The sequence below is a fragment of the Pteronotus mesoamericanus genome, unplaced genomic scaffold, assembly GCF_021234165.1.
Source record: "Pteronotus mesoamericanus isolate MK-2021 breed Mesoamerican mustached bat unplaced genomic scaffold, CSHL_Meso_final contig_105, whole genome shotgun sequence".
Taxonomy (NCBI): domain Eukaryota; kingdom Metazoa; phylum Chordata; class Mammalia; order Chiroptera; family Mormoopidae; genus Pteronotus; species Pteronotus mesoamericanus.
In genome coordinates this window covers 14,207,850-14,224,924 of record NW_026555006.1, presented here as the reverse complement: position 1 = coordinate 14,224,924, position 17,075 = coordinate 14,207,850, and the positions used below count along the sequence as shown (strand labels likewise).

The 17,075-nt window shown below is 36.9% G+C and overlaps 1 protein-coding gene across 3 annotated transcripts in view; it reads right to left on the bottom strand.

Annotated features, from left to right (window-relative positions):
• The window catches only part of RAVER2 (ribonucleoprotein, PTB binding 2), an 84,642-nt gene that overhangs the window by 51,594 nt on the left and 15,973 nt on the right, over positions 1–17,075 (bottom strand). For all 3 annotated transcript variants that reach the window (XM_054574202.1, XM_054574197.1, XM_054574191.1), the window contains exon 2: positions 4,550–4,616. In XM_054574202.1, the coding sequence (XP_054430177.1) occupies positions 4,550–4,616 (67 nt within the window). The remainder of the gene's footprint in view (positions 1–4,549; positions 4,617–17,075) is intronic.

The following is a 17,075-nucleotide window of genomic DNA, read 5'->3' as shown; positions in this document are numbered from 1 at the left end:
TTACTGCCAAAAATGCCATGGTTTGGTATTGCCCATAAAGCCCAGTCTGAGCTCAGGTACCATGGCCTACAAGGCCCATTACGCTCTGACTCCAGACCCATTAACTGCCATGCTTTCCCCTTCCCAACACAGTCCTTTATTCTCCAAAAACACTCATTCCCTAGGTATCAACGTGTTTGAGACATCTCTACATCCATTACACATCGAATCCCCCTGCCTACAAGATCTCTCCTCAAGTTTTCAGCCCCCCAAAACCTGTTAGTAGACATTCAAATCCAGCCCAAAGGTTACTGTATCATGATCTCTGGGAGCCTCCCCGGATGCTCTCATGCAGTTCAAGTTAACAATTCCTTTCTTATTAAACCTTTGTATTTTGAACATTGCTTGGATTGTTGCACACATCACACTGTATTTTATTTGTTTAGATGGCTGCTACCCTACTAAGTGGTGAGCTCCCTAAATTACTAATGGATATATCACTGTCAACTACCACAGTGTCTGGCACCAAGTAGCAGCTTTGTAAATGTTAGCTGAATGAATGAAGGCAGACATACTTAGATTAATAAACTTAAAAACTGACAACCTCTTATTTTCCTTCCCTTAGATATCTGCATTTGCTCAACCCAAATAAGACACTTTATGGTAGAATTTAGATAAAATAATGAAGCAAATTTAAAAGTTCAGGAAGTAGGGAAAGGAGCTCACTGATTCTCTTCTATTGTTTCTTCCATTTCTTTCCCAAGGCCACAGATTCTCTTAAAAGAGTCCAAATTTTTTTTTTTTCACACTGACTCTTGTGGAAATGGCAGGTGTCTGTCATTCTACAGAAAAATGGGTAAGGGATCTGGAGATTAATTCTACTTCTACTTTCCTATTGAAATCTAAACATTCCACAATTGGTCCCAATCCTTTCACAAGTCATAATTTTATTTACCCTTGACCACCGCTTGCTTTACTAGTTAATTTATTGTTGAGACAAATTTCATGGCAAGAAGGCAAAAAATTATTTCCCTAATGTATACTATTTTAATACAATTATTTCCTCTCACCTACTATAGTAAGGTCATAGTCTGTAACTGTAAGCAGTTTTTATTAATATGTCTACTAATTATTTGGTTCTTCAAGGACCACCATAACTACTGAAACCCAAGGCAACATTATTTAATACAATTATTGAGTTTTTTTGTTGTATTACTGTAGTGTGTGAGTTAGAGTTAATATTATGTCATCTTTAATTTATCGCAGTCTACCAACAAGTGACACTGACCACTTCACGTAGAGTCCAAGGACTTCACAACAGTACTCCCATTTACCCGCAGCCTTTGTATTATTGTCGTCATAAATTCCATTTCTAATGTCTTATATACCCTCCATAAGACAGTGTTATTATTTTCACTTTAAATTGTCAATTATCTTTTGAAAAAATTTAAATATTAAGAAAATAGCCTTTATGCACACAATAACCCTATCTGTTAGTCTTCATGTTTTGGTGTAGAGCCAAATTTCCATCTACTCCTATTTTCTTTCTGCATAAAAGACTTCCTCACATTTTTACAATGCAGGTCTGATAATGAAGAATCCTTTCACCTTTTACATGACTGAAAAACCATGTTCACTCTTGTTCTCGAAGATATTTTTGGTGGGTAAATAATTCCATGCAGATCTTTTTTTCCAATTAAAAAAAAAAGAAAAGATTTTGCCCCATGGTCTTTTCGCTCACGTTATTTCTGAGAAATTCATGGTCATCTTTATCTGATATTGTCCCTTTTTTTTTTTTTTAGCTGCTTTAAGATTTCTTCTTTATGACTAATTGTAAGCAATTTGATTACAATGTGCCTTGTTGTTTTCTTTGTGCTTTTGTGCTTGGGGTTGGTTAAGCGTTGCAGATCTCTGGGTGTAGAGCTTTCATCAAATCTGGTTATTTTTCAGCCATTAATTCTTTAAATTTTTTTCTGCAATCCCCCCACCCTCTTTCAGAGACTACAATTACTCTAATAGCAGGGAAGTTGTCCAACAGTTCACTGATATTTCTGTTCATGTTTTATAGGTTTTACTTTTCACTGTTTCATTTTCAATAGTTTTTCTCTCTATTTTCATTCAGTAATCTTTTCTTCTGTCATGTCTATTCTGCTGTTAACCCCATCTACTGTACTTTTTATCTCAGACATTGTCATTTTCGTCTCTAGAAATCTGACTTGGTATTTTTCAATTATCTTCTATATTGCCAATTAATATGCTCAAACATTACTATAATCTCTCGTACAGATGGAGCATTGTTATAAAAACTGTGTTAATGTCTATTTTCATTAATTCTCTTGTTTCAATTCCAAGTAGTTTTGATTAATTAGCCTTCTCTTTATTATGAATTATATTTTCCTCCTTCTTTGTCATATCTGGTAATTTTTAGTTGATGCTAGACACTATAAGTGTTACCTCGGTGGATGTTGATGTTTTTGTGTTTATAAAAATATTAAGTTTTGTTCTAGGATGTGGTTAAGTTACTAGGAAACAGCTTGATCCTTTCTGGTCTCACTTTTAAATTTTGTTAGGTTAGACCAGAATTAATTTTCTTGACTCCTGAGTCAAGGTCCTTCTGAATACTCCTTCTGATGCACCATGAATTTCGAGGTTTATCACCCTAGCTAATGACAGTAGCACTATTCTTGGCCCTGTGTGAACCCAGAAGACTGTTACCTCTAAACCCTTTGTCAATATTTAGTAGCTTTGAAATTGTACATAACATATGACCCAGTAATTTACTTGTGGAGAAACAGTTTCAATGTATGTTAGAAAACAGAGGATATTCATTGTAGCATTATTTGAAATACAGAAAAGATTAAAGTTTCCTAAATGCCTACTATTAGTGAATAGATTTATCAATAGTGATAAATTCACAGGACAGAATAATATGTGGTCGTTTAAATCAGTGAACTAGAGCTGTATTTATCAACATGAAAATGTCTGAAAATAGGACTGAATGTTTTTAAAAAGTTACTAAATGAAACATATAGAATATCATTTATATAAAGTTTAATAAACACTGAGAACAACCTTATTAATTATACCTATACATAATAAAATTACAGGTATTAAATAAGGTAGTCTGTTAACAGATAGCTCCACAATCTCAATGGCTTAACAAAACAAAAGGTTTTATTGTTCTTGTTGTTCATGTTACATATTTCATACTGAAAGGAAGAAAGGAAGGATGCAGGCTTTTCGCATCACAGTCCCTCTGGGACCTAAGCTGAAAGAGGTGCTGCAATCTTCCTCAATTACTTTAGCAGGGAGAAGGGGCAGCAATGAACCACATGCTGGCTCTGAGATCTTCAATCTAGAAGAGATACATGTTATTTCCATTCGCACTTCATTCAGCAAAAACCAAGTCACACATCCACTCCCAACTTCACAGAGGGAGAGAAGAGAACTGTCCTACCTCATGGCCAGAGGAAACAGAACAAGAGTGTGTGAACAGTTCTAATGACTGCCACAAGGTAATGGCACACTATAGAAAGTATGTGCCAAATTTATAAATGCTTGGCCCCAGGTAAGGAGGGAGAGAAGGGGTGGAATCAGAGATGGGTAGAAACTGTATTTCACTTTCATCTGTAACGTTCCTATTTTTAATATTTTACAGTTAGAAAAAAAAAGCAGAATTCCTGACCATACTACCAGAGACTTTTATGCACTAGATCTACATTAGGGCTCCAGCGTGTGTGTGTGTGTATGTTTATATATATTTAAAAAAAAAATCTTTTAAGCATTAAAAAAATATTTTTATAAAACATTTACTAACTTGGGAATGGATGTGTACATAGTGATTATATCACCCTCCATACTTTTCCTTACTTTTTATCATCTCAAAAAGTGTTTTTTAGACATGTCATATGTAAACAAAGGAAATAATCTAGTTCAGTCTTTTATATCACAGATATAAAACTAATACCCACAAAAATTAAACAATTTTCTCAATTGGCCCAGCTAAGATTAATGATAGTTTATTCACCAAGTCTAGTAATAAATTATTAAAATTGAAGATACAAAACCTACAAAAATATTCATTATAATATTAAAACCAATAATGTTAGAATAATCATTATAAAAATTAATAAGGCTCTAGTAACACTATATTAATGTGATTAAAATTAAGTATATCAGCCCTGGCTGGTGTGGCTCAGTGGACTGACCACCAGCCAGTGAGCCAGAAGGTCGCCAGTTCAATTCCGTCAGGGCACACGCCTGGGCTGCAGGCCAGGTCCCAGCTGGGGGCATGTGAGAGGTAACCAATTGATGTGCTCTCTCAAACATTGATGTTTCTCTCCCTCTCTTTTTCACTCCCTTTCCCTCTCTGTAATAATATATAAATAATCTTTAAAAAAATTAAAATTTAGGATACCAATATTATCTTCACAAAATAAATTTTACAAGTTACATTTATATGGTTTAATGCTTAAGAATTTCAGTGATTAGCTTAAGAATGAAAAGATTTTTTTTATAATGACTCCTGTACAATCAAAATGAAATCAAATGCTTAGAACTGAAATCTTACCTGTTCGCTTATTTCTGTCCACATAACAATACTTTAACTCGTAGTCTTGTAATAAGTCGTGAACTTCCTGAAAGAGACCAAACATGAATTCAATTAATACACAAAGGCAGTTAGTGGATAATCCAGTTGTATTAGCCTACCATCACTACCACCGCCCTCTCCCAAGTAAAAATCTTCCGTGAATTTCTATTACTTATTCAAATTAAAGGCATTTAAAGCCCATCAGACGTGGCACCAACCTACCTCTCCAAATATACCTCCAATACAACCCCTACACATTCCCATATTCCTGTTTCAATGACTGCTCACTGCCTCATGACTACACCACACACAGTCCTTACTCTGAATTTCTGTTGATGCTGACACCTAGACCTAGCATGGGGCAAACATACCACTAAAGTTCCCAAAATTGACCTGAAACTGCATGCATCCTTTGAAATCTGACCTCAAATGTTCTTCCAGGAATCTTTTCCCAATTCTTTTCCACAGGACATGACCTTTCCCACCTCTAGGCTAATGCTGGTCATACTTTTTTATGCTTCTCGTATAGAAAAAAATATTGGCATTAAACATTTCTACTTATGTACTTACATACTACGTTCTTAACAAGTAATAAACCTATAGATGCTTAGAGTACCAGCGTGGAGAATAAATAAATGTAGACTGCAAACCTAACTTAGAGATCCCTAGAAATGAAAAGAAGTAACAACCACCAAGATATGGTACACAGGTCAGTTTGTTTCCCCAGGATGTTTAAACTGGTCTTCTGGTTCATTCTGCTCCTATTATTAATCCAGTCTGAACTTGTTTCTTCTGATATCATAATTTCCACCCGTCTGCTGGCCTGAAAAAGTACATTTCTATTCCTAATTCTTCCTGTTAAGTTGAAATACTTGAGTACAGAAACTATATTCCATATATTTATATATTACCTGTATTGCTTTGCATATGCTAGACACTCAAATATACATTAAAGTGAATATAATTTAATTATTTTAACACTGAATTGATATTTGGCCTTGAAAAACATTTACTCAAAATGCAAAATAGATGCAGTTATTATTTTTTAAAGGAACTAGACTTCCACACAGGTAGACATTTTGATTTCAGATTGGAAAGTTACAGCCAACCTGTTCTATATTGCAAATAAATAAACTAAACATACTCAAATGCTAGTACATTAAGTTTACAATCTAAACTAATTCAATAATAATTCTTATTATTACTACTGTTATCATTAATATTCACTTAGCTTTTACTAGGTTCCACAGCAGTGAACTCACCGCTTTCTTAGAAATCAGGAAACTAGAGCAAAGCATATTCAAGTAAATTGTCAAAGTCCTATTCTTGGTAACTTGCTGAGTGAAGATTTACCCAGCAGTCTGGTTCCAGGACCGTACTCTTAACCTCTATGCCATACTACTTATTCCTTTCAGTGTTAATTAAAAATAGTACACTACTACTAATAGTTACAAAAAATAGTGTCACAAGTGCCCTAATAAGTAAACAGATGGGAAATAAATAAAAGGACAGTTACAAGTTAAGAAATAATTTCCCTTTTAACCCAGTGTAAGGGAGAAAAAGAATGATATGATAGACAAAGTATAAAAACATAATGCTGGGCCTTTTGGCTCTCAGAGTAGCACCATGGTGGTTGGCAAGAACAAGTGCCTTACAAAAGGCAGCTAAACGAAGACAAGAAGAAACTGGTTGAGCCATTTTCTAAGAAAGGCTGGTATGATATGAAAACAACACTATGTTCAATATAAGAAATATTAGGGGAAAACTAGTCACAAAAACTCAAGGAACCAAAATCGCACGGATGATCTCAAGTGTCATGTTTCTGAAGTAAGCCTAGCTATTCTGCAGAATGATGAACTTGCATTTAGAAAATTCAAGCTTTTTTTTCCAGGGAAAAAACTGCCTAACTAATTTCCACAGTGTGGATCTAACCCATTACTTCATGGTCAAAAAGTGGCAGACCAGACTGAAGCTCATGTTGATATCAAGACTACCGATGGTTATTTGATTCATCTGTTCTGAGTCGGTTTTACTAAAAACTACAACAATCAGATTTGAAATAACTCTCTTACACTCAGCATCAACAGATCTGCCAAATCTGGAGAAGATGGTGAAAATCATGACCTAAGACAGACAGACAAATGACTTGAAAGAAGTGGTCAATAAATTAATTCCAGATAGCACTGGAAAAGACAGAGGAAAAGCTTGCCAACCTATTTATCTGCTCCATGACGTCTTTGTTAGTAAAGTCAAAATGCGGAAGAAGCCCAAATTTGAATTGAGAAACTGATCGAGCTTCATTGTGAAGGTTGCAGTTCTGGAAAAGCTACTGGGGATGAGAGAGGTGCTAAAGTTGAATGAACTGATGGATATAAGACCCCAGTCCAAGAATCTGTTTAAAATTCAGACACTTAATGGTGACAAAAAAAAAAAAATCCTGTGGGGGGAAAACACAAAATAATGCTGGGTGAAAATAAATGTAATCACCTATGATAATAAAGATTAAAAAAGTAAAGTTGATAACTTGGTATTCCTAATTAGTAAGTCAATATTAGAAATGTTTTAGAAATCAAAGACTTCCAGCCAAGATGGAGGCATAGATAGATATGCTTTGCTTCCTCACACAACCAAAAGAAGGCCAACAAATTTAAAAACAAAAAAGAACCAGAACTGCCAGAAAATTGAACTCTATGGAAGTCCAACAACCAAGGAGTTAAAGAAGAAACATTTGCCCAGACCAGTAGGAGGGGCAGAGATGGGCAGCCAGGGCGGAGAGCACGCATGGTAAAGCAGCGGCTAGGGAATGAGCCAAGCAAGGTGGGCAGCTGGTATACCAGGTAGTCCTACATTTGCATGCAGATAAATCAGGAGGAACAGCTGGAGAGCGAGATACCACACAGTCTCGGGTTCCAGTACAGGAAAAGATATTCTCAAAACCTCCGGCTGTAAACACCTGTGGGGGTTGCAGCAGCAGGAGAAACTCCCAGCCTCACAGAGAGTCTGTTGGAGAGACCCACAGGGTCATAGAACACACACAAACCCACCTACCCAGGAACCAGCACCAGAAGGGCCCAATTTGCTTGTGGGTAGCTTGTGGGTAGCAGGGGAAGTGACTGAAAGCCAGCAGAGAGCCAACCAAAGGGCATTATTCCCTTTCAGACCCCTCCCCCACATAGAGTGTCACAACACAGCAACCTGGGTTGCCCCACCCTGGTGAATACCTAAGGCTCTGCCCCTTCCAACATAACAGGCCTCCAAGACAAAAAATATGGCCCAAATGAAAGAATAGGGCAAAGCTCCAAAAACAGAAATAAGCAATGAAGAGATAGCCAACCTATGAGATGCACAGTTCAAAACACTGGTAATCAGGATGCTCACGGAAATGATTGAGTATGGTCACAAAATAGAGGAAAAAGTTAAGGCTATGCAAAGTCAAAAAAAGAAAAATACCACAGGGAACCATCGATAAAGGGAAGGAAGCTGGGACTCAAGTCAGTGACTGGGAGCAGAAGGAGGAGATAAACATTCAGCCAAAGCAGAATGAAGACACAAGAATTCAAAAGAATGAGGAGAGGCTTAGGGACCTCTGGGACAACTTTAAATGTTCCAACATCCAAATCATAGGGGTGCCAGAAGGAGAAGAGGAAGAGTAAATTGAAAACTTACTCAAAAAAAAAATAATGAAGGAGAACTTTCCCAATCTGGCCAAGGAAATTGACTTCCAGGAGATCCGCAAAGCTCAGAGAGTCCCAAAGAAGTTGGACCCAAGGATTAAGTTACCCAAGATTAAAGATAAGGAGAGACTCTTAAAAGAAGCAAGAGAAAAGGAGACAGTTACCTACAAAGGAGTTCCCATAAGACTATCAGCTGATTTCTCAAAGGAAACCTTGCTGGCAAGAAGTATTCAAAGTCATGGAAGGCAAGGACCTACATCCAAGATTACTCTATCCCGCAAAGCTATCATTTAGAATAGAAGGGCAGATAAAGTGCTTCCCAAATAACGTAAAGTTAAACGAGTTCATCACCACCAAGCACTATTTATATGAAACATTAAAGGGACTTATCTAAGAAAAAGAAGATCAAAAACTATGAACAATAAAATGACAAAAAACTCATGACTATCAACAACTGAACCTAAAAAAAAACAAACAAAAACTAAGCAAATAACTAGAACAGGAGAAGAATCACAGAAATGGAGATCAGAGGGGAGGGAGTGGGGGGAGAATGGGGAAAAAGGCATCGGGAACAGGAAGCATAAATAGTAGGTACAAAATAGACAGGGGGATGTTAAGAATAGTATAGGAATTGGAGAAGCCAAAGAACTTATATGTACGACCCACAGACATGAACTAAGAGGGTGAGGGGCAATGCTGGTGGGGAGGGTGCAGGGTGGAGGGGGACAACAGGGAGAAAAAAAATGGGACAATGTAACAGCATAATCAATAAAAACCCAAAAATAAAGGAATGTTTTAAAAAACATATACTTAACAATTCTATATAATATTATTTGATAAAATTATATACTAATGATAAATATACAGATAATTTATATATTACTATGGTAATTTTTTATCTTGTAAACTCTGATGTTTTCTTGGACTTAAAAAACATACTGGAGGATCCAAGATGGCTGCAGAGTAGGTGGAAGCTACACTCACCTCCTCTCAGTACCAAACTGGATTTGCAACTAAATTATAGATCAGTCAACCTGAATAACCGACAGAAGACTAGCTGAACAGAATTCTTATAACCAAAGATTTATAGAAAAAGCAACGATAAGACTGGTAAGAAGGGCAGTGACACAGAAAGAGACTCACGTGTAGTGGCTGAAAATCTAGCAGGGCTGCCCAACCTTTTGGTATCTCTGTGTCACACTGGGAGAAAAAGGGCTGTCAGGGGCCACACATTAAATACACTGTGACACACAATCACAAAAAAAATCTCAAAATGTTTTAAATAAACTTATGATTTTGGATTGAGCCACATTCACAGCCATCCTGGGATGCATGTGGCCTGTGGACCGCAGGTTGGACACCCCTGATTCTAGAGGAATATCTCAGCTGCAAAGGTATCCCCTGCGGAGCAAGGGTCTCAACCCCATGCTGACATCCCCAGCCCAGACCACCAGAGCCAGGAAGAGGAGCTCACATAACATCTCGCCATGAAAGTCCTGGGTATCCTCTCCACCAGGGAGAGATGAGAGTTGGTTAGAGACCCTGGCACCATCTTAAAGGGCCAGCACACAAAATTTTGTTCTTGGTCACTCACCCAGGGCTCTGGCAGAAGAAAGGTGACTAACAAACTGGAGTCATACAGAGAAAAACTGGGTTTCATGGCCCCAAAGAGAGATCTGGATGGTCAGAACCCAAGGTCTCTGCAGGTCTCTGTGCTGAGTCCCTATCCCACACTGCCCACAGATGCCATCTTCCCTGGGTGGAGCACTCCTATCCTACAGCACCAGCTGGGGGAGTGCACTAACCCCATCTCATAACTACAGGTGGCCCATGCCAAGCTCTCAACCTGGAGAGGAGTCTGCTGCAGTTAGGGCACGGTGTGCTCTGCCCTGGGAAAAATTAGGAAGATTCGGCCAAACCCAGAAGTGGACAGTCTTGGACAGACACTGAGTTTTGTGTGGCCCAAAAGCAGGGGCCATTCCCCGCCCCCCGCTGCACGCCACAAGTGCCATACCCCAACTGGAGACCCACTAGCCCTATCCTCCTGATTCCCAGTGGCCCCGCCCTGCCCAGCTCATGCCCTGCAGGAAAGTCTGCAGGCTGTACCCAGCTAGGACCTGTGGTGCACTTTTTCTTTGCAAAGTGCCTGTCAGAGTCTTGGACAGGCACTGTTGAACGAAGGGAGAAACTTACAGTAGTACAGTCAAAGGTGGGGATTTTAACACCTCATTGACATCAATGGATAGATCTTCCACACAGAAAATCAACAAGGAGACAGCAGCCTTAAACCACACACTAGACAAGATGGATTTAACTGATATTTTCCGAGCAATTCAATCCAAAGCAGCAGAATATAAATTCTTGTGAAGGGCTCATGGACTATTCTCCATAATAGACCACATGTTAGGACACAAGTCTCAATATGTTCAAGAATTCTGAAGTAACATCAAGCATCTTCTCTGACCACAACGGTATGAAACTAGAAATTGATTACAAGAAAAAAAACTGAAAAATGCACATACACATCGAGGCTAAATAACATGTTACTACAATAAATGGATTAACAATGAGATCAATAAAGAAATCAAAAATTACCTTGAGGCAAACAAAAATGAAAACACAACAACACAAAATCTATGGGACACAGTGAAAGCAGTCCTAAGGTGGAAATTCACAGCAATACAGGCCCACCTCAAGAGACAAGAAAAATCTAAAATAAACAATCAAATCTTATACCTAAAGGAAATTTTAAAAAGAGCAACAAACAAAGCCCAAAGTGAATAGAAGGAGGAAAATAATAAAGATCAGAGAGGAAATAAATGAAATAGAGTCCAAAAATACAACATAAAAATATCACAATGAAACCAAGAACTGTTTTTTTAAAAAAATATACACAAAATCAATAAACCTTTAACCAGACTCATCAACAAAAAAGGAGGAGCCAAATAAATAAAATCAGAAATGAAAGAGAAGTAACAACTGACACCACAGAAATACAAAGGATTATAAGAACATACTGCAAACAACTATACGTCAACAAGTTGGACAATCTGGAAGAAACAGATAAATTCCTAGAAACATACAGTCTTCTTAAAACTGAACCAAAAAAAATCCCAGAAAATCTAAACAGACCAATTATAACTAATGAAAATGAAGCAATAATCAAAAAACTTGCAGCAAACTAAAGTCCTGGATTGAATGGCTTCACAGGTAAATTTCACCAAATATTCAAAGAACGCCCAACATCTATCCTTAAACTACTCAAAAAATTTCAAGAAAAGACTTCCAAGTTCATTTTATAAGGCCAGCATTTTTCTGACTATAAAACCAGATAAAGACACAAAGAAAAAAATTATAGGCCAATATCCCTGAAGAAGATAGATGCAAAAATCCTCAACAAGGTGTAAGTGAAACAAATCCAGCAATACATTAAAAAGATCATATACCCTGATCAAGAGGGATTTATTCCTAGGATGCAAGATCAGTACAATATCCAAATATCCTCAAATTAATCAACATGTTAACAGCACATAAATAACTGAAGGATTAAAATCATATGATCATATCAATAGACTCAGAAAAAGCATTTGACAAAATGCAGCACCATTTTATGATAAAAGGTCTCAGCAAAGTAGGACTAAAGGGAACATACCTCAACATAATAAAAGCCATATATGACAAACCCACAGCCAACAACATAAATCAACAGGCAGAAACTAACAGTTTTTCCTATAAGATCAGGAACAAGACAAGATGTCTGCTTTCACCTCTCTTATTCAAAATAGTACTGGAAGCCCTAGTGAGCAATCAGACAAGTAGAAGGAATAAAAGGCATCCAAACAAGAAATGAAGTACAACTGTCAATATTTGCATATGGTATGACACTGTATATAGAGAAGCCTAAAGATTCCACTAAAAAACTACTAGAACTGAAAAATGAATTCTGTAAAGTAGCATGATACAAAATTAATATTCAGAAATTGGTTGCATTTCTATATACCAGTAATAAACTATCCTAAAGGGAAACAAAGAAAACTATCTCATTTATAACTGCATTAAAAAAAAAGAAAGACAATGAAAATACCAAGAAATAAATATAACCAAGGAGGTAAAACACCTGTACTTGGAAAATTTTAAGACACTGAAGAAACAAATTGAAAATGATATAAGTAGAGAAAGTATATGCCATGCTCATGTAGAAAGAATTACCTTTGTTAAAATGTCCATACTACCCAAGTCAATCTATAGGCTCAGTGAAATTCCTATCAAAATACCAATGGTACATTTAACAGAATTAGAAAAAATAATCCAAGAATTTATATGGAACCACAAAAGACCATGAATACGCTCAGCAATATTGAGAAAAAGAAGACCAAAGCTGGAGTTATGCCACCTGATTTCAAACTATACTACTGGGCTATTGTAATCAAAACAGCATAATACTGACATAAAAACAGACATATTGATAAATGGAATAGAATAGAGAGCCCGGAAATAAACCCACACCTATGTAGTCAATTAATATTTGACAAAGGAGACAAGAACATACAATGCTGTAAGGACTGTGTAGTCAATAAATGGTGTTAGGAAAATTGGAATGATTCATACAAAAAAATGGAACTAGACCACCTTCTTACACCATCTACAAGAATAAACTCAAAATGGATTAAAGGCTTCTAAGACCTGACACCATAAAACTCCCAGAAGAAAAAAACATAGGCAGTAAAATCTGTGACATTTCTTGTAGCAATTTTTAACAAAAAGTATATCTCCACGGGAAAGGGAAACAAAGAAAAAAATAAACAAATGGAACTACATCAAATTAAAAATTTTTTGCACAGCAAAGGAAACTATCAACAATACGAAAAGACAACCTACTAAATGGGAGAAGGTATTTGCCAATGATACAACTGATAACAGGGTTAAAGAAACCATAAAACTTACTACTAGGAGGAAAAAAAACCCCATTTAAAAGGTGAACAGAAGATCCAAAGAGCCACTTCCCCAAGGAAGACATACAGATAGCCAACGGACATGTGAAAAGTTGCTCAACATCACTAATCATTGGAGAAATGCAAACCAAGATGACAATGAGATACCACCTCACACCTGTCAGAATGAAATTGTCAAAAAATTAACAAACAAGTGCTGGCAAGGCTGTGGAGAAAAGGGAACCCTCCTGCACTGCTGGTGGGAATGCAGACTGGTGTAGCCACTGTGGAAAACTGTGTGGAGGTTCCTCAAAAAATTAAAATGGAATTGCCTAGTGACCCAGCAATTTCACATCTGGGAATGTGTATCTCCAAAGAAACCTGAAGCACCAATTTGAAAGAATATGTGCACTCCCGTGTTATTGCAGAATTATTTAGACTAGCCAAGAAATGGAAGCAACCAAGTGTCCATTAAGTGGATAAAACTGCTGTGGCACATAGATACAATGAAATACTATTTGGCCATAAAAGAAAATGAAGTCTTACCTTTGTGAGAACATGGATGGACCTAGAGGGTATTATGCTAAGTGAAGTAAGTCTGTCAGAGAAAGACAAATACCATATGATTTCACTTATATCTGGAAGCTGAAGGGCAAAATAAATGAACAAATAAAATAGAAACAGACCCATAGCTACAGAGAACAAATTTATGGTTGTCGGAGGGGGGGCACTGGAGACTGGATGAAAAAATTGAAGGGATCAGTACAAATTGGTGGTAACAGAACAGTCACAGAATTGTAGATTACAGCATAGGGAATATAGTCAATAATATTGTGTTAATTATGTATATGGAGCCAGGTGGGTTCTTGAAATATCTGGGGAACCACTCTGTATAATACATTACTGTCTAACCACTATGCTGTACATCTGAAACTGATACAGAACAATACTGAATGTAAACTGTAATTGAAAAAAACACATATTCTGTGTTCTTCATTAAGAAATCACAATTCTCTCAATAGCATAATGTATACATCTTGCCAATCAGCTAATTCAATACTTTATGGAGACAGTGACATGGTTTGTTTGAAGAGATCCAGTGTGTGCTTTTTAGCTGCACAGACTCTAATCTCTCATTTCACTAGTTAACAGCTGTCAAATGCTAGATAAAGAAAACATGATACGGCTCTTCAAATTATCAAGTACCCGTAAACAAATGACGTGCTATGTTACTAAGTCAGCTGAGAGATTTCCCTGAGATCTCTCAAGTATTCAAAGATGCATTTTCCAACCTAGAACTTCAATTTTTAAAATACGTATATTTTGAACCATGGCTTTTCTATGTCTCAGATGTGGGATGCAGATTTTGCCAACTTGGAAACCTAACAAAGCTTCCTGCAAAGAAAAAAACGTTTATTTTTCTCCATGTCCTGATTGTTTTGACCCAGGCAAAAGTGGGTCACTTCTCAATTTGAGCCTTGGTAAGTTGGCCAAATTAAAAACTTAAAACCTGAAAGAGTCCTAACAACCATTTGCCAAAATTCTACCATGCTCCTCCACACAGAACCAAAAGGACTAAAATTTTATCTCCCTTTACTAATCCAGCTTTATGACATTTCTTTTAACTTACAAATTAATTTGAAGAAATAAAGTAGCACCTTTGATGAAAACACTTTGTCTTCTGGCCATCAATATCACTTACAAATTTCTTATAGTAAAATGAGTTCATCAAAATTGATAATATGAGATAGCTTTAGTAACCTATTTCCACACCAGATTCACTATCACTCCCTGGAATTAAGTGAAAATTTTGCATATATTCAATGTCTCCTGGGCAGAGGATTAATAGCAATTAGTCAGTGACCCTCTAAAAGTTAAAAAACTATCGTTCCAGTTGGTCTGGCCTTCTTGAATGAAACCCCGCTATAGTTTTAAACATGCAGCACACTGTCTTCTAAGTCCCTCACAGACTTACTTTCACTTAAAAGTTCTTTTTCTTTGTAAGAAAGGCTTTCACAGATTAAAGCATTCCACTTTTAAATTCTACTTTGATGTTATTAAAAAAAGAAACAAGTATCTCTATTGATTTTCTTTTAAAATGTTAAGGGGTTTTTTTTAAATATGAAAAGAATATCTGCAACAGACATTAAGTTATAACGCATAATAATTAGGTAAGTCCCCAGGAACTCACCACCCTACTTAAAGACTTCGTTTGCTGGTTCATCCTGCCACTTTCCACCATGTAGGCATAGGGTCCCTCATGTGGGTATGCATCCCCAATGTTATTTTGTTTTACAGTCATAACTGGGTTCTCCTCATCTTCAAAACTCATCAAACCCTATACTCCTTGCATTTTGAAGAGAAAAAAATGTTTCAGCACTCAGCGCTTGCTCTGGACTCACCACACTTGCTAGAAGTTGTATGAGTCACGCCGTCCCCCAAGAGAAAATGATTCATCACTCATTGCTTCTGGTACTCACAGGCTTCAGCACCCGCACTCCTCAGGTGTTCGGAACGAATTAGTAACGACTACCCGGTACCACTGTACTGGTCTCTGAGCTTTTTATCAATGGTGTTAGGCTAGTTTTAATCTTTTGTGTATTGCTTTTTACACTCAATATTTTATGGTTTGAAAATTCACTCATATGGCATGTGACTGTTCATTTATTCACTGCTGTTTGATATTTCATTCTGTAACTACAGTATGGTTAGTGTATCTATTTTTCTATCAATGAATACTTCACTTGTTTATAGGCTGTTATTGTTTGGCTACTTATATTTAAAAAAGAAAACCACTATCACATTCTTACAAATTTTACATACGTATTTCCTGGTATTCATGTTTAAGAATTTCTGAGGGAATGAAATTCCTGGGATGAATGATCATCTTTAGATCAAAGTGCCAACCTGTTGCTGGAATGGTTGTACCTATTTACATTCCCACCTACAGTACAAGAGAGTCCCACTAATCCAAATCTTTACAATGTCTGATGTTATCAGATACTTAAATTTTGTCAATTTAATGGATATAAATTTGCACATCAGTGCGATGTTAATTTGCATTCCCTTGATTACTAAATTAGGGCATTGTGATGGCTTTGTGTGTCAACTTGGCTATACGATCTGGTTATTTAATTAAACACAAATCTAAGCATTGTTGTGATGGCATTTTGTAGATGTGGTTAATATCTATAATCACTTTAAGTAAAGAAGATCACTTAGATAATGTGGGCGGGCCTCATCTAATTTGCTTAAGAGCAAAAACTGACACTTCCTGGAGAAGAAACCTGCCTGACTCAAGACCACAGCATCAATACCTGCCCGAATTTCTGGTCATCTCGTATGCCTTACAGATTTTGGACTTGTAAGCATGCACAATCAACTAGTTGGTCAATTAGTCAGTATGTCAATAAATCAATCAATATCTCTATGTGTAACAGAAACACATATAAAGTATATTGTTTCTCTGAAGAACTCTGATGCAAGCATCTTTTCAGGCTTAATTACCATTTGTATATTTTCCTCCCCCAACCTCCTTTCTGCCTAAGAGATCAGATGGAGAAACTCGCTTCAGGAAGGAGAGTTTAGGATGTTGCCTTAGCCTAATCTGAAGTAAGTATAGTAAGAAAAAGGGCTTCAGGCAGGAGCCAGTTAGCTAGATACCTTAGGTCCCATTATTTCTGAGTTGCCCAGAAGGGATTTTTCTGCCTTTTGTGTCCTCCTCTTCCTCACGTCCCTGTAAATCATCCATTCTCACTTCTGAAATCTAAGACCCCATACCCCCCTTTCACCTGTGTCCAAAAGTACCTTGGGTATATAAAAGTGTCTTATATACCCAAGGTTGCCTTACTATTCTTGGAATTCTCACATCTCTGTGAATTCCCCATGCACATGTATTAA